General features: G+C 42.5%; 1 protein-coding gene across 2 annotated transcripts in view; it reads right to left on the reverse strand.

Annotated features, from left to right (window-relative positions):
* The window catches only part of IDO2 (indoleamine 2,3-dioxygenase 2), a 54,598-nt gene that overhangs the window by 3,183 nt on the left and 25,894 nt on the right, over positions 1 to 25,521 (reverse strand). For both annotated transcript variants that reach the window (XM_032329211.1, XM_032329210.1), the window contains 5 exons: positions 25,114 to 25,232; positions 22,886 to 22,900; positions 21,549 to 21,648; positions 20,088 to 20,205; positions 5,707 to 5,758 (listed from right to left, as the gene is read on the reverse strand). In XM_032329211.1, the coding sequence (XP_032185102.1) occupies positions 5,707 to 5,758; positions 20,088 to 20,205; positions 21,549 to 21,648; positions 22,886 to 22,900; positions 25,114 to 25,232 (404 nt within the window). The remainder of the gene's footprint in view (positions 1 to 5,706; positions 5,759 to 20,087; positions 20,206 to 21,548; positions 21,649 to 22,885; positions 22,901 to 25,113; positions 25,233 to 25,521) is intronic.

Here is a 25,521-nt window from a genome sequence, read left to right on the forward strand (position 1 = left end):
CTTGCTCTCACAAAATGGGTTTTCTTCCCTTCCTCTCTTCTGTCTCCCTGATCCCATTTCTTCCAAGGTGTTAGCCTATAAAGCCCCTGCACATTCCTATTCTCATTTGACCTCTTTTGAGTAGATATAGGCAGGTTTTTTAAACCTCCTTTACAGATAAGCAAACAAAGACTCAAAGCTGTTAACGCTCCAGGGCCACATTGTTAGAAAATGGGGAAACCAGAACGGAAATCCCAAACTTGTAATACCTATTTTTTTTTTTAAAGATTTTCTCTATTTGACAGAAAGAAAGTGAGAAAGAGAGAGAGAGAAGAGTGCAGAAGCAGGAAAAGCTACAGTGGGAGATGGAGAAGCAGGCTCCCTGCTTAACAGGGAGCCCAACTCAGGGCTTGATTCCAGAACCCTGGGATCATGTCCAGCCAAAGGCAGATGCTTAACAGACTGAGCCACCCAGGCACCCCAAACTTATAATTTTTCTATTTTCATTTTCTCGAGACCCCTGCATGAGGATTTGCACTTTTACTAAGAAATAGTCTTTTTTTCCTCTGATTGCCAGGAATGACCCACAGTCCCTGTTGTGAACAGTTTAAATAACAGGCTTAAACTGATGTCTCACCTTCTTCCTGTAATTCTAAAAGTCATTTTGTTCAAAAGAAGGGAACCACATCACACACATAGAAAAGCCATAGCCAGCCTGCTCAGCTTGCTGTTCATGACTTTTTCCAATACTTCCTTGAGATAGGAAATGCTACAAGGAGTTTGGCTGTTTTCTTTGGAGGCTGGTTTGGTCAGCTGTTGTATGGTTTGCCACTGCATGAATGTCAGAGTGGTCTTTGCAATGGGGATGCTATCACTCTGGAAACAGATGAGGCACAGAAAGCAGAGCCGGAGGACAGTAAAGGAAGGTTTTTGATCGTAAGATTAGAGCACGTTGTAGCTGTTGGGGGAAAGGGCTCTTTTTCAGGCAGATAGACAATGTAATCTCAGCTTTGATATTTATTAACTGTGACCCTTGGCTTAGTTAAACATCTCTGAGCCCCAGGTTCCCTAACCAAGTGATAGGATCTACCTTACTGGGTTGTTGTGGGAGCTAATTAAAATACTACCCGCTCAGGGCCTGGAACATACTAAGCATTTGCTAAATATTAGCCATTTTATAGTATTCAGAGCAAGTTGGAATCCCTGCTCTCTTCATTCATTATGTTGTTAACTTTGCACGCACCTTCATGAATCTTGGTCCTAATTTGCACCTACTTCCTAAAGCTGCTGCATTATTAAATAGGTTCTAGAGAAGTTTTATGACTTGTCATAGTTCAGGACACTGCTTCAATAAAATTTCTACATTTTATGGGGAAGGACTATGAAAAACATAAAAGGAGCAATGACAGCGGCCACGCGGGTTCAGAGTTGTCTTTGCCATCCTGTGGATGATCTTAGATGGTCATTTTGGTCTCTTTCAACAGTCCCTCCTCATCATAACCACTTCTGTGTGTTGGACTTTCTCAGGGCTCAGTCCTTGGACTTCTGCTACTTTCACTTCCCAAGCAGTCTTATTTAACTCCACTGATTTAGAAAGCAACTGTATTAGGACTACTGAAAAGCAAACACGTATACCTGGGCTTCTCCCTTATGGTCCAGACTCATGTATTCAACTGCCTACTTATAGATATCTCTACCAGAAATGAACATGTCCCAAACTGAGCTCCCAATTTCCCTTCCTTTTGCCAAATTTGTTCCTCTGACAGCCTTCCTCCTCAGAGAAAATGGCAGCTCCATTTTTTCAGGGGATCAGTTCAACTGATCCAATTCTCCTTCCGTAAGCAATCTGATAGATGTCCCGTCAAGTATACCGTCAGTCATGCCCCAAATGAACATTTCTCAGCACCTCTGCTGCTTCCACGTTGGTCCAATCACCATGCTCGATTGTGGGATAGGTTCTGTTCTATTCTTGTTCTCAAATCGTCTATTTTCCATTTAGAAGATAGAGCAATGATTTGAAACTTAAGACAGATCCTGTCATTTGTCTCCAGACTTGCTACTGCGGCTCTTCTCTTGTAGAAAGGAGCCAATGAGCCCCAACACGATCATCACTTGTATCTTTCTCGTTCTTCCCCATGCATATTCCATTCCAGTGACACTGTCACTGCAACGATTCCTCCATGACAAACATGCTCCAACCTCAGAGTCCTTGCAATTTTTTTTTTTTTTTTTTTTTTTTTTTGCTTGGAACAGGTGTCTAGATGGTTTAGGTCTCACTTCCTTCAGGTATCTGTACAATTGTCACCTAGAAGTGTGGCTTTCCCAGATAATAATAAATAAATAAGAAACTTCAGCCGCCACCCCTACCTCTCCCTTGATGCCCTGTGTCTTACTTTACATTCCCCAATATTATTTACTGTTGTAACATGTATTTTATGATACGTTCTTTAATTATATTTGTTTATGCATTATCTGTCTCCCATGATTAAAATGTAAGCTCCAGGATGCCTGGGTGGCTCAGTTAGTTAAGCATCTGCTTTAAGCTTAGATCATGATCCCAGGGGGGGTCTTCTGGCTCCTTGTTCAGTGCGGAGCCTGATTCTCCCTCTCCCTGCCGCTCTCCCTGCTTACGCTCACTCTTTTTCTTTCTCTGTCAAATAAATAAATAAAATATAAAAATTAATAAATAAATAAATTTATAAATAGATAAAATGTAGGCTCCATGGGAATGAAGCTGCTGTTTTGTTTTATTGCACTATTCCCAGAACCAGGAACTGTGCCTGGCATATGGTAATCACTCACTAAATAGTGAATGAATGAATGAATGAATGAAAAAAATATCATTCTATAATTCCATATTATATATCTAGAATATGTGGATCCAAATGTTTGTCTGGAAAGGACCTAACCAGCTTTAAAGAGCTATCAGATACTCAAATGGCCAAGAGACGTTGATCAATCTCTTTTTGATGCCCCAACATGAAGAGGATGTATTAAAGCCACATTGAAGGTGATAGAGAAAATACCAGCATGTAAGGCAAAAAAGGTAAAACAAGGGGATCTACTTTCAAAACCCATGTTCTCTCCCCTGTGATGAGATTAGTCTGAGGAAAGGAAATGGGGTTTCTCTGACTAGTTCAAGGATTGCTCCCATGCACTCTCAGGCCCAAACTGCTGTCTGTAAAGCAAAGGAATTAGTTTCCTTTCAAATCTCTGTAGACAAGGTTATGTTTAGTCTTTCTGATAGCATATTTCTAGGAAACCCAAGAGGAAGTGTAAACAGAAAGAAAAAAAAAAAGAAAGAAAGAAATGAGATGACATTTTTCCACAGTGGCTGATGACTTCCCTGTGAAATTTAATGTGATTGGGAAATAGAAAGAATATGTTTAATCTACAGATGATGAAACTTTCCTAAATAAAAATGTTTTTAAGAGGTAAATAGAAACAGTAAATCAAGCATAGGACAAACCAAAAATATAGGAGTAGATTTCAATTTTTCAAGACAACTCTCTTGAGAATTGTTAACAATCCAGATGATTTCAGCCATCAGCACTTGTCAATACATTTAAGATTTGGTGCTGGCCACTTGGTTGTGCTCTATGGAAAATATCTTTGAGAATCAGACAGAGGGGAAACATTTATGTAGATCACAGATAAGATGCATCACTGATCCTGAATTTATTTTAATGAAAACAGTATCACCCTGCAGTGACCATATCATCATGATGGGTAGAATTTTAAAAATATTGCCCCAAGATTTCCATCCTAATTCTTCGAACTCTTCATATTATGAGCTATCATACCTGTCAATATGATATATTATACAACAAGACCAAAGAGACTTCACAAATGTTATTAAGGTTACTAATCAGTTGACCTTAAGATAGGGAGTTTTCTGCATTGTTTCTGTGAGCTCAATCTAATCACGTAAGACCTTAAAAGCAGAGATTTTCTCTGGCTAGTGGCAGGAGGAGAAATCAGAGGCATTTAAGTACTAGAAAAATTGGAAGCACCGTGACTGTGTTGCAGGATACCATGTGACGAGGAAAGCGGGAGGCCTCTCTAAACAGAGAGCAGATCCTATCTAACAGCCAGCAAGGAAACAGACCTCAGTTCCAAAACCACAAAGAACTGGATTCTACCACAAACCTGAAGGAGTCTGGAAGCAAATGATTCCCCAGATTCTCCTGATAGCAGCTCAGCCCAGCAGATAGCTTGACCTCAGTGCTTGAAGACCCTAACAGAAAACCAAGCTGAGTTTGCCTGGCTTTCTGACCTACAGAAATGTGAGTCAATGAATGTGTGTTGTTCTAAACTGCTATTTTAATTTGTGGTACTCTGTTATGCAGTAGTGGAAGACTAATACCAACTTAGACCCCAAAGTGAAGCACAAAGAGATTTCCCAGATTTAAGTGCTTCCTAAATCCCTATTTAGGAATTTAGGAATGTCTATGTAAAATGTTTTTTAAAAATGACCTTTTATTCTCTAATTCTACCAAAACCTATCTGCAAGTTTTGCTTAACATTTGTTGCTAGGATCACTACTGTACAATCAGATCTTTGTCTGAACCCTGAACACGTGCAAAATGCACAGAGAACAAGGAGAGTTCTAACGATAGATAATCTCTTTAGGGGAGAATTTGGGGACTGAATGCGTACACAGCAAAAGTCTGAATTCTGAGAAACACTTCCAATTTCATTCTGTATCTACTCCCTTCCATTTTTTCTTGTTTCCTCATCAATCAGGTACCTGTTTCTTTCAAGTTATTCTCTAGAAACCTTCCTGCTTCCACTCTCTAAGCCCTGCAGTGAGGAATGCCTACCCAGGCTGGTCTCCCCTTAGGCTGTCTCACACTCCAGACCTACATGATCTAAAGGAAATACTGAGTTCACGCTTTCACCCCCTTCTTGCACCAATGTCATATACCACTCCATCTCCTGACAAATCAATAAATCTGTTGATTTGGATGTTGGACTTGTCTCTTACTACTTCTAGGCACAGCTTCAGAGTCTTTCTGTCGTAGCATTCTTGCATCTCCTAGTTATCAAGACGGAACACTAGATGAGTTCTATTTCACATTTTTCACCTCATCCATTCACTACCTCTACTTTCCACTTCTCACCATTAAAATACAAACAAACAAACAAACAAACTTAATTGTCTTAGTTAACATGGGTAGGAAAGCAATCTGATTAAAACCTGTCAACGTATAACTAGTGTATTTAAGGAAGAAATGTATCTAAGGGTAGAGTTCTCTATCTGGAGCAATTAACAGGCCATGTGACAAAAGGGACCTGCAAATATAGACAAATGACTTGGGGAAGCTCTTCCAGGATCTTTAGAAGAAAGCTTTTAGGCCACTTTCTATGCTCCCATCTGCCTTAGTAACGAGGGGGAGAGAATGGATATAAATGGTAGAGCTTTGTGGTTGCATACTGGGCTTTTTTTTTCTGCCATTGAGATGGGATTCTAAGTGAATACAAATGAATCTAACATGGTTAGATTCTAAGGAAAACTATTCTAAGCTTAAAAGTTCAACTCCAGTGTCATTTGTCATGTAGATGGTACCCATCTATATCTCTTTTACCCAGAGTGGATCCAAATGATCACTTTGCCAGCAAGGGTTTCTTGGTGCGTTTCTTGCTCTAGGACGCTTCTGTCTCCTCTCATAAATTTGGAATATGTTACAGAGGACTCGTGCAGGAAAACGGTTGAACTGTACTTACCCAGAGAGAAAGATCCGGATGACTGCATAAAATATGTCTGGATCAACATAATCTGGAGAAGCAATCAAAATGTGAACTTTACTACAGGCAAAAAAAGCAATTGGTTACATGTGCCTGGGTCGTGCTGCTCTCCTGGGGTCACCCCCTCTACATGTGCCTGGGTCCTGCTGCTCCCCTGGGGTCACCCCCTCTACATGTGCCTGGGTCCTGCTGCTCCCCTGGAGTCACCCCCTCTACATGTGCCTGGGTCGTGCTGCTCCCCTGGGGTCACCCCTCTATCTGATCTTCACGGAAACCTGGAAGGAAGGCAGCAGCAGGAGGGGATGGAAGGTTCTCTTCTGTGGCCCCTGCCTGGCACTTACAGAACTTTTAAACTCTTCCAAATGCTGCCCCTTTCTATTTGTGGCACTTCCTTTTTCTGAACTTCATAACAACAAAAGGAGAGGTCAAGGCCATCTTTAAAAAATTAACATTTTGAAACAGACATGATATTTGAGAGAACGTAGGAAGTAGAAATAAGAAAAGCAGAAAAAAAGAGTCATCTCTCCCAAGGCTTTCACAATAGAGGAAAGCTAAAGTCATCGGTGCTCAAGCAAAGTTCTGCACAGGCAGGCGACCAAGGACAGAGCGGAGAGTGTCTTGCTGAGGGGCTGCTACCCCAGGTCCGGTATAGGTTCCTGGAGCTGCATTCCTTGGTCTGTGCAGCTAGTTTGCCTCTAAGCCAATGTGTGGGGTTAACTGATTCCACTAGTTTACTAACTCGGGTTTAAAGAAACACATCCTCGCATTTTTACATTTCTTTTCATTAACTTTTGAAGACTGTTCCTTCCTCTCCACATAGTAGGGCCCCTTTGTGACCTGGCATGTTTCTCTCACCTGGATTCCTATGTTCCCTCATTTCTCTTTGAGGGGAAAAAAAAGAAAGAAAAACAAAACAAAACAAAAACAAAACAAACCCCCCCCCAACCGAAACAGGGGTGCCTGGGTGGCTCAAGTGGCTGCCTTTGCCTCAGGTCATTATCCCGGGGTCCTGGGATCAAGCCCCACTTTGGGCTCCCTGCTCAGCGGGGAGTCTGCTTCTCCCTCTGCCACTACCCCTGCTTGTTCCATCTTGCTCTGTAAAATAAATAAAAAAAATTTTAATAAAACAAAACAAAACACCCTAAAAAACATCTTTTTTTTTTTTTGAGACCCAAATAATGTCATCTCTATACATCAATACCCTTTTCTACCGTCATACCTATTCTCTGTTCCTCCATCTCTATGTTCTCTGAAACCCCATAGGCCGAGGTCACTCATATCTTTTTTTAGCCTCAGCACTTCCTGGTGCTCCTGAGTGATGTCACAATCTCTCTGCTCTTCTGTGACAATGTCCCATGTGCTGGACTTTTATGTGGGCCCTGCTTCTATGTCTTCCCCATCTGGTGCTCTGTTCCCACAAAAATGTTAACTATTACATACAAATTTCTGCTGAAGCAACAATGACCACCAACAATGACCGTTATAGTCATAAAAGTAAAATGATTAGTCAATAGATATAAAATAAATTTAATGTAAAAAACTGTCAAAAGATAGAAAAAATCCATTTATGATAATAACAAATAGAAAAATCAGCCAATGAAGAATAGGGGGAACATTACTGAACTGATAAAAGAAATACATAGCCTATTGTACATTTTGTACTTGATATTGAAAGATTTAAAGTAAGTGTTTTAAAATGTGGAACAAAACAAGCATCATCACTTCCATGCAACACAGTGTTAGGAATCCTAGCCAGAAGAGTATGAAAAAATATATTTAAAGAAATCAAAGTTATGGGGTGCCTGGTTGGCTAAGTGGGTTAAAGCCTCTGCCTTCAGCTCAGGTCATGATCCTGGAGTCCTGGGATCAAGCCCAGCATTGGGCTCTCTGCTCAGCAGGGAGCCTGCTTCCTCCTCTCTCTCTCTGCCTGCCTCTCTGCCTACTTGTGATCTGTCCAATAAATAAATAAAATCTTAAAAAAAAAAGAAATAAAAGTTATAAGTATTATAAATGAAGGAACAAAACACGACTCTCAAATAACATCATTTTAACATTGGAAACCCAAGTAATCTGCAAATAATTATTCGAATTAGTAAGAGTTTTTATCAAGGTAGTAGGTTCAAGGTTAATAGTCAAATATCAATTTGATTAGTTCAATAGTTTCAATAGTTAGTTCAATAGTTTCATTAGTTAGGAGTTAGTTAAGTCAAAAGACACCATATTCGGGGCATCTGGGTGGCTCAGTGGGTTAAGCCTCTGCCTTTGGCCCAGGTCATAATCTCAGGGTCCTGAGATGGAGTCCCACATCAGGCTCTCTGCACAGGTGGTAGCTGCATCCCACTCTCTCTCTGCCGGCCTCTCTGCCTACTTGTGTTCCCTCTCTGTCTGTCGAATAAATAAATAAAATCTTTTAAAAAAGACACCATATTCACTAGACACAAAAATATAAGGTAATTTTAAGAAAAAAACTAGAAGATATCTAAGTCTCTAATTTTGAATGAAATTTAAAGAAAATTCAAGAATTTAAGAAGAAATCTATGTTAATAGAGAAGAAAACTCAGTATCAATATCAAGGAGAAGAAATGTATCTAACAAAGAGTTCTCTATCTGGATAAATTTTAGCCAGTAGCCAACAATATGAAGGCAAGATTTGGAGTGGCTTGTCCAACAACCCTTGTTGGTGTTTCTGTGCTATTCTGACTCTCCACTTTCTTGATCATAAGACAGAAAGACTGGACATAATATCAGAATCATGTCATTTTTCTCCAAATTAATGTATGGATTTAATGCAATGTGACCAAAATTTTTAACAGATTTTTTTTCCCAATCAGTTTGAAAAGCTGATTCTAGCATTTTACATGAAAGGCAAAGGGTCAAAAATAGCACAGTTACCTCTGGAAAAGAAGGGCAAGATGAAAATGAGAAATGCTATAAAGCTATAGTTCTTAAATGATATTCCTGCTGGGAAAGACAAACAATGAAAAAAAAAAAAAAAAAAAAAGGGAACCTGGAAACAGAGCCAGTCATTTCAGAAAATCTGATATAAGGCAGTGCCAATATTGCAGAGTAGGGATTATTTAAAAAAAAAAAAAAAAGGAAATTGAATTTATTTCTATGTCATGTTACGTAAAGATAATAATTACGTGAATTAAAGACAAAATGTGAAAGACAACAGTTTGAAAATGCAGGAAAATATACTTATGATCTACGATCATGAAACAATATCTTAGGCAAGACCTTCTAAGAGACAGACTTCTGCAAAAGAAACGACAGATGCCTTGATTATATCTAAATTAGAAAGTTCTGTTTTCAAAAGTCATGAGACAAACCGCAGTATTTGCAACACATATAACTCATAAAGAGCAGACCACTAGGATGTACAAAAAAACTTACAAAGGGATCAAAGATAAAAGGCCGTTAAAAATCTAAGGAAACACACACATTCACAAAAGAGAGGCTTGAGGTGGTGGGACCCACCAGCACGCGCACGCACATGCGCACATGCGCGCATGCACACACGCACGCACATGCGCGCACGCGCGTAAATCAGAGACTGCTGGACTGACGTCATCATCATGGCAAAGTAGGAGTTTCCACTGTCTGCCCCGCAAAGAACACTGTTCAGACAATCACGCGTGGACCAGAGAGGCTTTGTAGGGATCCGGGAAGTCATGCACACCGTCCGGCACGCCCCTGAACGGAACTGGCCGTCGTGAGGCGGATAAAATCACTGCGCTTGGATCCCATCACCGTGTCCACAAGGCAGCACGGCTCGATGCTAACAGACCCCTTCCAGGGCTGGGATTCTTCCCGCGAGGGAAAGTGGGAGCCTGGGAGTGAGTGCCCGGGTCCCCCCGCTGCGTGGAATCCTGGCAAGCAGACCCACGTCCTTCTCACCGCATCCAGAGCACGAGGCGTGCTGCGCCGATGCGGAGACGGCGTGGCGAGGAGCGCGGAGCATGCCACACAGGGCCCTGGGGGCATTCAAGGGACGCGGGTCACACTGGTCACCTCACAGGTTCCATTCAGAATCGCCCCCATGAGATGCTACGAAAGCTTCACCGGCAGATCGCCCCAACACCCTCAGTGCTCAGGGGCCTCACCCAGCCCGTGGCCGGCTCCTTGCGTGCGCTCCCGAGGGCAGAGAGAGAGAGCCTGTGCGGAGATTCGTGAGCTCCTGTAGCGAGCTGGCTGACTCTGTGGACTGGGAGAAAGCACACAGACTCCTGCCTTGGACACTGCCCGAGGGAAGGCAAATGGAAGGCAGGCAGCTCCAGGATCAAAGGCACACACAGTTAAAGATTTTGCCACGAGGGGGAGCAAGAAGTATGGAGCGGGGATCGCCATAGAGGGTCTGAGAAAGCCTTGGAATCCCTCCCAGGGTGGAAGGAAGGTGTTTCTCTCCTGAACAGTGGGTAAATCCTGGAGGAAGTGAATACTTCTTCAAATATGTCTTGAAGCAATGCAGAGCTTCGTGGAACGTTAAAAGAAAAAAAAAAAAAAAAAAAAAAAAAAGCAAGGAAACATGATACCACCAAAGGAACAAAATACCTTTCTAGCAACTGACCCAAAAGAAACGCAGACCTGTGACTTGCCTGATAAAATTAATTCAAAGTATCGGTTTTAAGGAAGCTAGGTGAACTATAAGAAAACTGAGGGTTGTTAGAGGAGAGGGGGATGGAGGAATGGGGTAACTCGGCGATGGACTTTGGGGAGGGTCTGTGTTGGAATGAGTACTGGGTATTACATAACACAGACCCATACCTCAGAAACCAATAATACTTTATGTTAATTAACTGAATTTAAATTTTAAAAAAGAAAACACAGAAAGGCAATTCAGTGAAATCAAGAGAACCGCACACGAAAAAATAACTTCAACAGAGAGTAAAAATCATAAAGGACAGACAACTAGGAAATATATTTTGGTGACACACTCTGAACACTGTTCAGAAAATACCAAGTAGAAGACTTCCTGCTTTGTTAACATGTAAGGTAGGAGAACCACGTAAGCACTTTGGCTTCTGGGTCTGAGGTGTGCTAAGAAGGATGGTTCTTAAAAGCCAGTGTCACAGAGGATCTAAGAACACACCTGAGTTACACCTCCTCCTTTTCCTTCCACGTGGCTTGCCAGTAAAGTGGGAAAAAGGCACCAACGACTATACCTTCTGCCCAGATGGCTAATTGCAGGTCCATTTAGTGCCTGGCCAGGCATCTTCCAGTGTTTCCTTGGTTGTGTTCAGCCAAATACAAAACCTGTGCGTCAAGCATCCTTCTCTTTTACATCCAAGTGAATCTCTAGAGAAATATAATGTCTGCTTTTGATTCATTTACACCGATAATAATTTTGTGTCATAAGCATTATTTCTGATTTGTTTGGAAAACCTAAGGAGACTTGCTGTTAAAGTTTTCAGGGGTAGAGATTTAGATTTTATACTGAGAAGTAGTCTTTACACAAAGCAAAGCTAGAAAACCTTTGCTTTGGATCAGTGCTGGAAAACCACACACATGGAATTACTAGTGTTTTCACATTACTTTAGTAACATTCATCTGGTCCCACTCAGGGAAGTGACACAGCAGGTACTCTGCCCCCTACGATAAACCATTTTAGATGCATAACAGAACCATACATCTGATGCTCATGACCACCAAACTAAGTTTTTCATGTAATTCCCACTGTCAAAGCCGCATATTTCTGCTGGATGTCTTTTTTTTTTTTTTTTTTTTTTTTGACAGAGAGTGTGATCACAAGTAGGCAGAGAGGCAGGCAGAGAGAGAAGAGGAAGCAGGCTCCCTGCTGGGCAGAGAGCCCGATGCAGGGCTCGATCCCAGGACCCTGGGATCATGACCTGAGCCGAAGGCAGAGGCTTAACCCACTGAGTCACCCACGCGCCCCTCTGCTGGATGTCTTGTCATCACCTTAAGCATGACCTATCTCAAAGCAAGTTCATCATCCTTCCTCTGTGTCCCTAGTTACTTTGAAAACCAGTCAACCCATCAAGCAGAACTTGATTCAATCTTCCAAGTGACAAGTCTTTGCCAGAGGCATTGTGATTATTTTTTTAACAGTTTTGAAATCATATTTACTTCCTGGATTCCTCTTTCTGTCTCTGATCATACCTACACTCTGCCAATCCTTTGTGCTTTTCCTTGATGTCTGTGGTTCATCTCTTCTGTGGCTGTGACTGCTCTAGCCCATTCCCCTTTGCCCAGACTTGGTAGCATTGTTGGCAGAGGGTAAGTGGCTGCATATGCCTGGATGACTCCAGGGCTTAACCCTGATGTTTATGGGAGCAGCAGTGAACCAGGCAGAGGGCGAATAGGAAAGAATGTATGAAGCAGAAGGAATACTGTGTAAACTAGCCTTGAAGTTGAAGAAAGTTGTAGAGAGCAAAATGGAGTCTCCCGCGTCAAGCAGGGGCCTGTGTCAAGCAATGACGGGAGCAGTTCAGGTACTGCAGCTAGGAGATAGCGCGGGCACCCACGTCAGCTGATCCCCAGAACTGATCACCAAGAACCAGAGGAGGTCTGCAGAGACCCCAAACTGATTTAATCCCTTTCAAAAGGTAAGGAATTTCACCGCAAACCTTCAGACTCCTCAGATGTGACCCCATTCTGTCCAGCCACTTCAGAAGGTAACTGCCCCCAAGGCTCTGGCCCATTGATCTCAGCGATCTTGGAACAGAACCAAGATCCTTATCCCCTAGAGATGCCCTGTTCCTGCGAATACTGCTGGAACCTGAGGAGCAGTTAAAAGCAGAGTGTGGACCCAGAGGAGACCAAGGCTTTATCTCAACCACACGCCCACAGACTGACTTTGGGTTTGGTACCTTCACTGCCTGCGCCCTTCTGTTATCTTGTTGGTTGTGTGACTTGTCTTCTCTCCTGCCCCGGGTGCTGAGTAAGAAGCCAGGTTTAATCACTTGGTGAATTGTCACTGAGTTTGGAATCCTGAACCTGATTTACAACCATGATTAACTTTGCTTTAGGACTGGATAAAGCTGACACTGTGGAAAGACACAATTCATCCATGTGTCTTCATAGCATGCTCTTGAGAAAAGTGCTTTTCAAGGGGTGCCTGGGTGGCTCATTCGTTAAGCGTCTGCCTTCGGCTCAGGTCATGATCCCAGTGTTGTGGAATCAAGCCCTGCATTGGACTCTCTGCTCGTAGGGAAGCCAGCTTTCCCTCTCCTATTCTCCCTGCTTGTGTTCCCTCTCTCACTGTGCCTCTCTCTGTGAAATTAATAAATAAATAAAATCTTTTTTTTTTTTTTTTTTAAAGTACTTTTCAGGAACTAAAAGCTAGTGTCAGAACAGGTGAAAGGAAACATGGTGTCAAATAAAGATAAATGGAAATTAAAATTCTGGGGTTAGATCATTCTGAGTCATGAAGAACAGATTAAGGATTTTGGGCTTATTCTTACAATAATGGATAAAGTAGTGCTGACAGTAGGAATGTAATGTGATAGGCATATGTAATTTAAGATTTTCTAGTATTCATATTTCAAAAGTTGGTAAAATTAATACAAATACTATATTTTATACTATATTTTAGTTAACCCACAACACCCCAAATATTTTAATTTCAAAAGATAATCAATATAAAATTATTAATGTGTTTTTTGTAATAAGTTTTTAAAATTTTCTGTATATGCTTACAGACTTAAAATTTGTTTTACACATAGGGAGGCTGGACCCCACATGTAAGCCAATGACTCTTGATTTCACCTCAGGCTCCCTGCTCAGTGCAGAGTCTGCTTGTCCCATCTCCCTTTGCCTCCCCCCTTGCTCTCTCTCCCTCTCTCTCAAATACTTAAATTAATAAAATCTTTTAAAAAAGTATTTTAAACTTATACTGCATTTCAACTTGGATGCTTAATTTTCAACAATTAAGTGAAATATGACCATTCAGTAATAAAGCTGTGTAACAAAAAACTATTTTACATTGATTCCGTTTTTAAATGTCAACTTCAATTGTTTAAAATAAATAAAATACAATTAAAATTCAGTTCCCCAGTCACACTGGTCACGTTCCAAATGTTCAGCGGCCACAGATGGCTGGAGGCTACCTTCCTGCACCGTTCCAGGAGAGAAACTGAAGAGTTTTAGCAGTAAGAGTGGTGGAACCTGCACTTCCGGCTTGTGTGTAGAGAATGAATTAAACTAGGAAAAGGGCAGATGAGAGAAGAGTTGTGGAAGGTCGCTGCAGAGTCCTGGCAAGTGGTGAGGAGACCCAGGTCCAAAGCAAGTGATGGAAACGGCGAGAAAGGAAGGGACGCAAGCGCTTCTCCAGAAAGAGACTTCCGTTTGGGGTAGTGGAGTGTATGTCACTCAGACTGCTCCTTCCACTAAAAACAATCCAAAAAGAGGGATAAGAGATGCAAACATCTTAAAGGCATCAAGGAGCTGAAGAAATAGCAAGGAACACATAAGCAAAAAACTAAGGGAAAGTGGGAACCCCCAGAAAGGGAGGCAGAAAACTAGAGTGGCAAAACCACTTTTCCCTGAAGGCATTTGCCAATCCAGGTACATCGGGGCTTGGTTTTGGTAGCTTTGAGCGGTATGTGCCATAAGTAAGACCCTGATCCCAGCCATGATGAGACATTTTACAGGATACCCTGCTCATATTAATCTTGGGGTCCCAACTGCGTATGTCTCAACATCAGTGTGTGTGAGAGCTCCCACCCTGCCACTGCTTGCCCTAGGAGATAAAATCAGAGCTACCTTGGCATTGAGCAAGACAGGAAGGCAACAAACAAAACTTGTCCCTGCAAAGCTGTGACTTTTTTTTTTTTTTGCACATTTTCAGCCTAAATTTAATTGCCTGATTGGTACTTGGGCCCTTGCTTGCTGAACTTGATTCAAGATAGTCCAGAATGTTAATGTCCCCAAGAACCAGGAAGAACTGGATTTCTTTACCCCAGTTCCAAAAGACTGCCTCCAAACAAGGTTTCGAGGATGATGAGCAATATTTGGGAGAGCGGGGTAGGGGAAAGAAAAGCAAAAAAAGCAAGCACAGACATAAGAAAACATGACAGCCAGCAATGAGAACCAGTAGGAAAGAAGAAATAAGGAAGAAACAAGAATCAAGTTTCCAATATTAGAATCATCACATATAAATCTAAATCAGCCACACATACATAGTACACTGAAGAGAACCAAAAGCAAGCTTGAAAATGTCTACAAAGAACAGAACACTGTGAAATAAGAATGGGTTAGAAAATAATAAAATACAACTTTAGGAACTGAGACAATAACCTGTCGGATGTGTGTGTTCAGCAGCAGGTTGAAGATACAGTTGAAGTTGGAAGCAGCTGAGAATTAATTAGATCAGAAGAATTAATCCAGAATGCAGCACAGAAATGAAGAGATGGGACAAAAGAGCAAGGCTTTAAGGCATGGAGGACGATGGAGTGGGATCCTACCTCCTGAGTCACAGCTGTGGTAGGAAGACAGAGGACAGTGAGGCACAACCACAAGGAGCTAGTTGAGGAGGACTTTCCAGGTTTTATTTCATTTTATTTTTTAAAATTTTACTTATTTACTTATTTGAGAGAGAGAGAGAGAGAGAGAGAGAAATCATAAGTAGGCAGAGAGGCAGGCAGAGCAGAGGGGAGGAAGCAGGCTCCCTGCTGAGCAGAGAGCCCGATGTGGGGCTTGATCCCAGGACCCTGAGATCATGACCTGACCCAGAGGCAGAAGCTTTACCCACTGAGCCACCCAGGCACCCCAAAGAGGACTTTCCAGAATGACAATTTGTATCAGTTAAAGAAGCACAGTGAAGCCCACGCATAGTAAATGGGACAATGGGAAAAAACAGACCCATAAAGAGAAACTCACAAGCAGTGGGGGTAAAGATAGGTTGCCCTAAACAAGTAACAGACTGACATCTAACTTCTCAATAGTGACCGTGGAAACCAAAATTATAGTGATCTGCTCAACATCTGAAAGAATACAGCTGCTAGCAAAAATACTCTTCAGGAATGGGAGTGAATCCGGCAGCTGGTAGACGAGAGAGTTTGCCAGTAGCAGGCCCTCGCTAGAGGAAATCCTAGTGGCAAAAGAAATGAGTGTGATGGAGTGTAAAGTTGGTTTTTTTTTTTTTTTTTTTTTTTTAAGATTTCATTTATTTATTTGAGAGAGAGAAGACAAGCGCAAGCCAGGTAAGAAAGAGTCAGAGGGAGAAGCAAAAAAAAAAAAGTTATAAATATATAAGCAAATCTGAGTGAATCTTAACCATATGCAACAATAATCATCATTGTATATTTCTGGATATTTTTGATGTGTGACATACAATGTACATTCTTCCTTGTAACTTCTGTGAAGACTTATGGTACTCTTCAGTATTTGGAGAACTGTTTTTGTGTCAGCATGCTTCTAGATTTGATGCAGTGACATACTAAATTGGATTTAAGATAAAATACAATGGCTCAGGTGACCAGGGTATACCCAGATTACCATGTGTAAATAATCCACGAGAGAAGCCAACTTTAGAAATATGCAAGTGGTTTTATTATCTCGTGGTATTTACTAGAGGAAGAAATCTGGGTTAATTTATTTTCTGATTGGTTTATTTATTATCTTTTTTAAAATTTTTTTCGAATAAGCTGTTCTTTCTTTTTTTAAAGATTTTATTTATTTATTTGACAGACAGAGATCACAAGTAGGCAGAGAGGCAGTCAGAGAGAGAGAAGGGGGAAGCAGTCTCCCTGCTGAGCAGAGAGTCCGATGCGGGGCTCGATCCCAGGACCCTGGGATCATGACCTGAGCTGAAGGCAGAGGCTTTAACCCACTGAGCCACCCAGGCTCAGCCCCTTGAATAAGCAGTTCATAAGCTGGACAGCTTTTATTGCCAGCAGAGGCTTGTCTCACCAGTACGTGGTTCTGACTGTAAAACCTTCTGCAGACAGCACAGGGAGCTCTGGCTCCAGAAGTCAGTTAATACCAGTAGGTTGTGAAGGGAAGGGGAGTAACTTTCACCAAGAAAGTCCTAAGACCTAAACATAAATCTAAGATACTGAATTTAGTGATTACAGATTACAGACCCAAAGCACAGAGCTGCCCCAACATCCAGACAGTCTTTCATACTGACTATAAATGCATGAAAACAGATCAGTTACAACAAAACAAAACAAAACAAAACTTAGTTGTTATGCGGTTCTCTGGTGAGCACCTGGATATGCAGCTTTATCATAAATTGTTTTATACAAATATCAAAAATGCTTTCAACAAATCTAATGTCCTAATTACACGCCACTTTTAAGCTTCAATTTAAAATAAAACTGGAAACAAGAATTTTGTTTCCAATTGGTTTTAGACAAAGTGGGTTTTCAAATTAGGGGGAAAAAAAAAGCCCTCAGACAAAATTAAATGGACCAGTCATATGGGGACAGTCGCTGAAGTTGCCACTACCATTTTGCACAAATTCACTGATTTAGGAACCGGATTTAAACACATACCAAACTGTTAGAAACGTTTGACTCCTTGCTGTAGTATTAAAGAAAAAATTCTTAACAGCTACCAATCGGTCAGGGAGGCTAGAAATTGTGTTGATGCAGAAGGAAATATAAGGTAAAAATTTCCGTGGCTTTTTGGAACGCAATTTATCCCTCAGCTGTTCCAAGAAGGAAATTAATTCTTAAAAACAAGAGTTACTGAGAAACATGCCAAAAGACACGCCAGTGTAATCAGATATGCTTGGAAATCTGAACATATTTTAGCCTTCCAACAGAGCACAACACTCAGACCGGCTGAGATTTCTGCAAATCACCAAGTAAAGCGGCGCTAGGCCCGGATCCCCCAGGCGCCCAGGGTCGACTGGCAGCACAAACAACGCAGTGGGGTGGGCACAGGCGATTAGTGTGGTGCCGGTACAGACTTCTGCCTTAAAAAGAGTCAGGCTGTGAAAACAGACTGAGGATTCCATAAGGCTGTGAGGTAGAAGTCACGTGTGGGCTGGACAAAGGGTTCTCAGCAAAGAAAACTGCGGTCTTTTTTTTTTTTTTTTAATTTATTTATTTATTTTCAGCATAACAGTATCATTATTTTTTCACCACACCCAGTGCTCCATGCAATCCGTGCCCTCTGTAATACTCACCACCTGGTACCCCAACCTGCCCCCCACCCCCGCCACTTCAAACCCCTCAGATTGTTTTTCAGAGTCCATAGTCTCTCATGATTCACCGCCCCTTCCTCTCTAACTCCCCCTGTCCTCCATGCTATTTGTTATGCTCCACAAATAAGTCAAACCATATGATAACTGACTCTCTCTGCTTGGCTTAAAGAGTACCTTCTCCTCTGCTTTGGGCGTGTTTTCAGGCTGTCCTGCCTGGCAGTGAGGTACGTATAGAGGAAGGGAGTAGAGCCCACCGCTCTTGCCAAAGCTGAGCTCAGAAAGAAAGACGTTTTGGGAGAGCTCCATTGGTGGGAAGAAAACAGAGGGAAGAAGGGCAGCTGAGCTCTGCTGATCGTGCAGGAAGAAGTCATTAACCATAAACCAGACACAGTGACTAACACATCGGTGTGAGTCTGTCGATCCTGCAGTTTCTAGTATTTGTTATTTTTATAATTTCATTTCTCTGTTTATTATGGCTGCATAAGAAACCACTCTGAAGCCAGTGGCATTAAACAGCCAGTATATGATGCTCATGGATTCTGTGGGTTGGAAATTTGGACAGGACACAGGGAATGACTTTCCTCTGCTTCACGGTGTTTGGGTCCTCGGGTGGGAAGACTTGAAGACTGAGGATGATCCGAAGGTGGGAACCTAGAAAGATGCCAAGGGCTCACTCGCTCCCCGGCCAGGGGCCAAGGGAATTATCTACATGTGGCCTCCCTGTGTGCTCCTACACCCTCATTCACAGCACCGTGGGCCCTGAGTGGGTGGCATTTTGGCGTGTTGGCTACCACATGGCAGTCACAGCCCCTCCTCTAGCCTGTTCTCAGCTCACATGGGGTCACTTCCGCTGCATGCTGTTCATGACAGGCATGTCCCGAGCTGGCCCACATTACATGCGAGGACACAGACCACAGGCATGTCAGAATCACGTTGGAAAATGCAGACTCATGCATTCATCTATTTTCACCGCAGTGACCCCAGGTAAAACCTTTAAAAGAAATTGTCTGTGTGGGAAATGTTGCCTTTTCAGGAAAACAAGGGAAGTGGCTCTGGTACCTCTGAGGGCCATCAGACCTCCTACAGATGATAGTTAAGAGAGCAGTGGGGCTGGCCGGGGCTGGAAAAGTAAGTGCCTCTGATAAGGGGCCCCAGGAAAGCCCGTGATGGACAGGGCTGTGCCATCTCACCGCGGGCACTGTGATGGGGTGGAGGGCCTCACTTTGACTCATTCATACGATCTGAGTACACCTGCAAAATACCTGCCCTGGTCTTGGTGTCCTGAGTAATAAACTCAGGGTCCCTTGGCAAGGCTAAAAGCCATGTCATTCAGTGTGGAGAGCTTGTTTGGCAGGAGACCTCCTGATGTGATCAGGGGGGCTTTGAAATTAAAATTCAGAGAAATGGAGGAAATGTGAATCTGAAATATAAAACAAGAAGCTGAAATTAATGTATCATTTACATAATACGTCATGCGGTGATTTCAGATGAATTTCCACTTGTGCCGTGAACCTGAGATGGCAAATAAATTTACTCCTTTAATAGGAGGTAATAAAGCTGGGCACCACCCTATGTCCTCGCTCCCTCCTGCCTGTCCTGTTTCCCATAAACCTCTTCTTTCCTGGATTCCCTCCATCTGTCAGTGAAGCGTGATTGGGGAAAATGATACTTAGATCCTCACTCCTTGTTAAACAGATCACACCCCTCTCCCACACCTTCCTCAACACACACTAGTTACATTTTCTCAATTCTTCTTTCAGAGGAAGTTGAAGAGCTGCCGACATCAGAATAAGATATAATCAATCACAGGAAGGGTGGACCACTTAACTGTCCACACCCAGGATAACTCAACGCTAAGCTAGCCACAGAGGAGGAGCACTGCAAGGGCCCTCAGATAAGGCCCAAAGCCAAGGTCAGTCATCTCAGATCCCACATCAGAACAAAGAATCAAAGAGGCTTTAGAGACTAGGCACCAACTCCCTTGGACCAACCAAAGGTTGTTGAGTAGAGGCGTGTATAACCAATGCTCTGTGCTCCACCCCTCCCTCCCCAGTTTCATACAGGACCTTGACATGGAAAGAAATATGTGGTCAATTAGAAGAAGAAACCACAGAGATTGTTTCCCAGGAGCACGAACAATTGGTTGCCTTAAAACAAAGCTAATGCACCAACACTGTCTTGTGGACGTTGCCAAATCTCCAGGCCCTTTTGACCCAAGTGGAGCCCTCTCTCTTCAGGAGCCTCATACCATGCATTTGTCCTAAGGTTCTGGTGATATCCTGAATGGAGAGTCTCAGTTGCTGCAGAGCTTGGAGCAGGGAGTTCTGGCTGTGCTGCAAGATGGCATTCACTCCCTGAATGAGTGCCTAAAGAGGAGATTCATTCTCTTAATTCATTATCATTCAGTCCATTTAGGGGGAGTGAGCTGCAGAGCTATGGGAATCCAAAGGAAGGGCACCCCTCCGACTGCTGGATTCTTTGGCAGGGCTCCCTGGGGGCCATTCCTGAACTAAATGTGCTGTGAGGTCTTCCTGAGAGCCAGAATCTTTCTGGGCACCTCCCAGATAGATCCCTAGTTAAATCCTTCTGGACCTTTCCCATTGGCTGCTACTTCTTGTAACTCTCAAGGACATAACTCCATCAATTTTGTTCCTTCTTCTGGATTTATCTCACATTATGATCATTTCTACTTCTGCTTGCTCCTTCTGTGATCTTAGACTGAGGCACCTTCACTCTTGACCTCTTTTGTACGTAAAATCAGACTCTATAGATCCCTCAGCTTCGGAGTCCCCTCCATCAGGAAGCCTTCCTTGTCTCCAGCAGTCTCCACCTAATGTAAGCCACATCTAGAAGACCAATACTTCACTCCGCATATGAGAAATAGAGTAACCATACAGTTTCACTTCTGAGAGGGCAAGAGAGGTGTCAAAATAACTGTACCACAATCTGCTCACTCCACTAAGGACACAGCAAGCACTCAGAGCATGCTCACCAGGGAAGGCAGCAAGCAAGGGAGAGGAAGGACACAAATCTCACTTAGGTGTCTTTAGGTAAGGCACAAAACAGCTGCTGATCACCAGCCACTTCACCTTCTTTTGTTTTACACCTGACCTTTCCAGTACCTGCCTGACCCCTGAAGGAGTTCAAGTTTGCAACCCCCTGGGGTGAGGAGATCTCAGTGGTGATTCATTGACCTCTGAGCCTTTGCATAACCATTCTCTGGACCAGGAGGAACCCCCTATTCCCACCTCCTGCTTAATTCTGTACAGCACTTGAGTTTTAACTCCAGCTCTCATTTCCCTGTGCCTGACCCTACAAGTCTGGGTTAGGTTTTAGATGTCTTTTCATGAAACACTGACTTTTTTTTCTTGTTACCCTGTGCATCAGTCCATCTTCCTCCCCTGGATGGTGAGCTTCTGTGGGCACCAGAACAGTGTCTCTCTGATTCCGCGAGACATTCATTGCTTAGAACTAGACTTGTCTGCTGAATGGACAAATAATCATTCCAAGTTTTACCTTTGTTGATGAATGGCAGGTTTCTTCATGGGCTAGAACTCAGACCTCTTTTCTCAGACATAAACCAACTAGGACAAAGTCTGTGCTCATCTGTATTGATTGGTTCATCACAGGGAAAGCGACTTGGTAGGAAGTAAAGCTCGCACTAATTTCTCATTTAGAAGAAAAAAAAAAAGTTCTGTGGAGAAAATACCTTAATCCCAGGTACTGCTGCTTTCTCCACCAAAACAGTCACCAGTATAAAGCCACGCAGACTCTCTCCCCCAGGAAATGAGACAATGATGTCCAAGTTCCTTGGGAAGGAAATAACCACGTGGTTAGCAAGGCTTGGAGACAGCGAGGCGCAGAGCCCCCAGGCCTCCTCAGAGTCAGACAACAGTGAGAGCAAATGGACTCTGAGAGAAATCCTCAGGGCTTCACAGGACAGCCCTGGGGAGGAGCATCCACCTCCAACTGCTGATTATCCACCGAGCTAACCTGGGGCTCATCACATCATTCCTATCAGAAGCAGAGAGTCCCAGAGCTGTAGTGACCACAGGCCAGAGCTAATTCCCTGTGCCTGTTCTAGACCTGAAACTAAGGCCCAGAGAAGCATGATGGTTTACCCAGAGTCATGTCACTAATGAGTCACTGGACCAGGGCAGGAAGATCTCCTAATTCAGACTAGAGCTCTTTCTCATCAGTGATTCTTGCCCGCCCACCACCCCCCCTTCGCAAGTGCTATATTATAGTGAAATGACAGAAAGACTGTTATACAAGGATCAATTTTAAATGAGCAGTCATCACATAGATTCAAATATCCCAGATGTCAATCCAGTCTCTAAAACTGAAAACTTCACCCATTAATCACATCTACCTCTAACCTCTTATGCATGATAAGAGATGAAAAACAAACACTGAAGAAAAAAAAGTCAGGAACTCCACCGTGTGGTCAGGGTCACTAGCATGGAAAGTGGCGTCTTTGCCCTTCCAGCCTCCCTCTTCTGAGCTACAGCTTTTATACTGAACCCCCTCATGAGCTGAGGTTTGGTTCATTTAGAGGCTGATTTTGCTCTTTGGGTAAAGAGGAGACTGAGGATGTCTGGCCCACGAGCACCAGTCCATGCAAAACAAGACATTTCAAAGGCATTCTTCTGAACGGCCTGCCATTTGGCCATTCACAGACTTTATGGCGAGACCAGAGATCTTTTTCAGATCCTCAAACTTCAAAGAATCACAGGAAATTAGAAAACTGGTAAGGTTTTTTTTTTTATTGTTGTTGTTGTTGTTTTGCATTGCACTTTACTTGTTTCATTACACACAGATTAGAAAACATAGCAAAGAAAATTAATCCCCTAATCCTTACAAAGCTGAGGCACCACGATTAACTATTGAACTGTTAATTTTTGGTACATGTCCTCCCAGTCTTTTTTTCAGGCATTTTTAGATTACATACCTTACCTAAAAACTGGTATGCTTTCTTTTATGTTTATTTGTAAGCTATGAGTTTGTATGGATTCAAAAGTGAGTGAAGGACTTCTGAGAACTTACCCAATTTCCATGGGTCTTCAGTATAGGCAACCACAAAGAGAAAAAGAAAATAAAAGGACAAATCAGTTTATAAGCTGTTTATACAGTTATAAGCTGTTTATCAGTTTATACACAGGCATGCACGTCTGTGTGCAAATGCACTTACAGCACACACACACCCATGCACACTTCGGATGTCACAGGGAGTGACTACACTGTGAGCAGAACATGCCACTCCAAAATGCCCCCTTGGGCACATTATTTATTTGAACTAGCATTACTTCAGAAAGGGCTGGTCCAAGTACGACACTCTGACCTCCTTTGTTCCCCTGAGAGCAGGAAATAAATCTGCTACACGAAAGGTACCTTCCTGTACCAGGAGACTAGAAACTGTCCTTATCTCCTGCAGTAGGGAATTCAGGGCTGAGAAGTCTGAAGAAATACATCTTGTTACTCCTTCACTAATTTGCTGCCCTAAGTCCAAACCCCTTCATCTTTTCAAGTCTTCCCAACTGTATTGCTTTCTTGTCTAAAAGGTATAGGAGCTGCTTGTTTGGGTCACTTGTTTGAGTCTCATATTTTTAGAGGCTTCCGTATGTACAAAACTAAATTCATTTTTCTCTTATTAACCTCTCTATGTCAACTTAATGATCATATCAGCCAAAGAACCTAAAAGGGAAGAAGGGAGAAGTTTTCCTCTCCCTCAAGTCACTGTGGGACAAAGAAGGAGCCAAATTTCAGCTCCTACAGGAGCTCCAGAACGTTTAGCCAGTGGCCAGCATTGTAAATTATCTCCTTCCTTGTATATGTTTGTAATTACCACAAACCCACATTTCTGTTATAACTCTTCTACTCTTACTCACCTTTAGCACGTACCTTAGATGAATTTCACCCCCTCACCAAGGTGCTTCCTGATTTTTTTTTTTTTAATAAGTCCAAACTTAGTTTTTCTTAATGGGGTAATTCACTTGTGTGTGTGTGTGTGTGTGTGTGTGTGTGTGTTTTAATGAGGTTTTCTTTTAATTTTAAAGATTTTGTTTATGTATTTGTCAGAGAGAGAAAGAGAGCTCACAAGTGAAGGGAGAGGCAGAAGCAGGTTCCCCACTGAGCAGGGAGCTTGGTGCAGGACTTGATCCCAAGACCCTGGGATCACGACATGAGCCAAAGGCAGACTCTTAACCAACTAAGCCACCCAGGCACCCTGGCCAGAATCATTTCTACATGTATATTTATTATTTTTTTCTGTCAAAACCCTGAGCCAGATTCAGCAGCTTTAATGAGAATATTGGTCATCAATTTCATTATGAAAGCAGAATTGGTCAAAGATCATTATTAATACTTATGGAAAATGTATCCTCTCAGGGATCTGAGCTACTTAGAGAGATGAGATGGCCTCGTGTCTTCCAAGGGGGACACAGATTAGTCAAGAAAGTTACATTGTTTGTTAAGTGTTTAATCCTCTAGAACAGATTCCATCATCTCCTCTGAAATCCTGTGGTTACCCACAAACCTTATGCTGAGGAAGTACCTCCCTGCATTTGACCTAAATGTCCCTTTAGCTATTTTATTAAGTCACAAAGCACTATCTCTTGCATCTACAGCCTGAAATAAATTTGGCTGTGATAATAAAGTTCAAAGGGATATTAATACTTTCTCTCTCCCACCCACTCTAATGATTGCTAAAAACCCATGCTACTTCTTCTTTAGACTGATGCCTACCTACTTCGCAGCCCAACTTTCAGAGGACTGATGCTGGATAGGTGGAAGAGGTAGTATCAGCCATCAAATTCTCAATCCAGTTTATCTAGAGCCCTAATTCAGAACCCTTATTCACCCATAATCATTCATTTATGATAACTACATCATGATCACTTACTGAAGGCACTGGTCCTAATTTGACAGGACTAGAGGGCACCTTAGAAAACAGGAGATAATTCGGTGAGAAAGTATGAGCGAAGCAGGAGCTTGAAGGTCAAGTTGAGAAATTCAGATGAGATATGGAAGCAAACAAGAAAAATGTAGCCTGTACCCATGTATTCAAAGTGAAACTGCTGGGACGTGTGATTTTTGAACTTGAGTTCAGGTTCATCCTTCTTTACAGCCATAAAGCAGACAATAAATATGAACATCTCTAATTGCAAGGGGCTGAAAAAGCCAGGGACTTGACTTCAGGGAGAGTCAAAGTCACAGGCCTGCCCTTTACTCAGTTTCAGTCTGTTTACATCCAAAGCACTCACTCCGCGTCTTACCTTTCTGGATTCCTAGGGGTCCAGTTTGTCAGTACCAGGTCTGAGTGGACCAGGATCGGAGGGAGTCCCAAGTTTCTGGAGACTTCGACAAGGGGAAGGGCAAGGTTTCTTGGCAGAACCTTTTAGATACGAATCCAGATAGATACGATTACGTTATGATAGATGGAATATACGGCTGATGGATAAATCCAGATACATATGACTACGATATGATATGACAAAATATACAGTTAGTATATTCTAGGAAAAATGCAGCAGAGGAGGTAGTCATGGTTGCCCTCTATTCCAGCAATCCTGTGGTGGAGAAAGGACCTGGGCAATAAAACTGGTATTATCTGAGTGATCTGTAAACGCACACTTCGCTCTCATATTTTTTCTGTTTACTCTAGTGGATCTATTGTTTATAAA

This window comes from Mustela erminea, chromosome 21 (genome assembly GCF_009829155.1).
Source record: "Mustela erminea isolate mMusErm1 chromosome 21, mMusErm1.Pri, whole genome shotgun sequence".
NCBI lineage: Eukaryota > Metazoa > Chordata > Mammalia > Carnivora > Mustelidae > Mustela > Mustela erminea.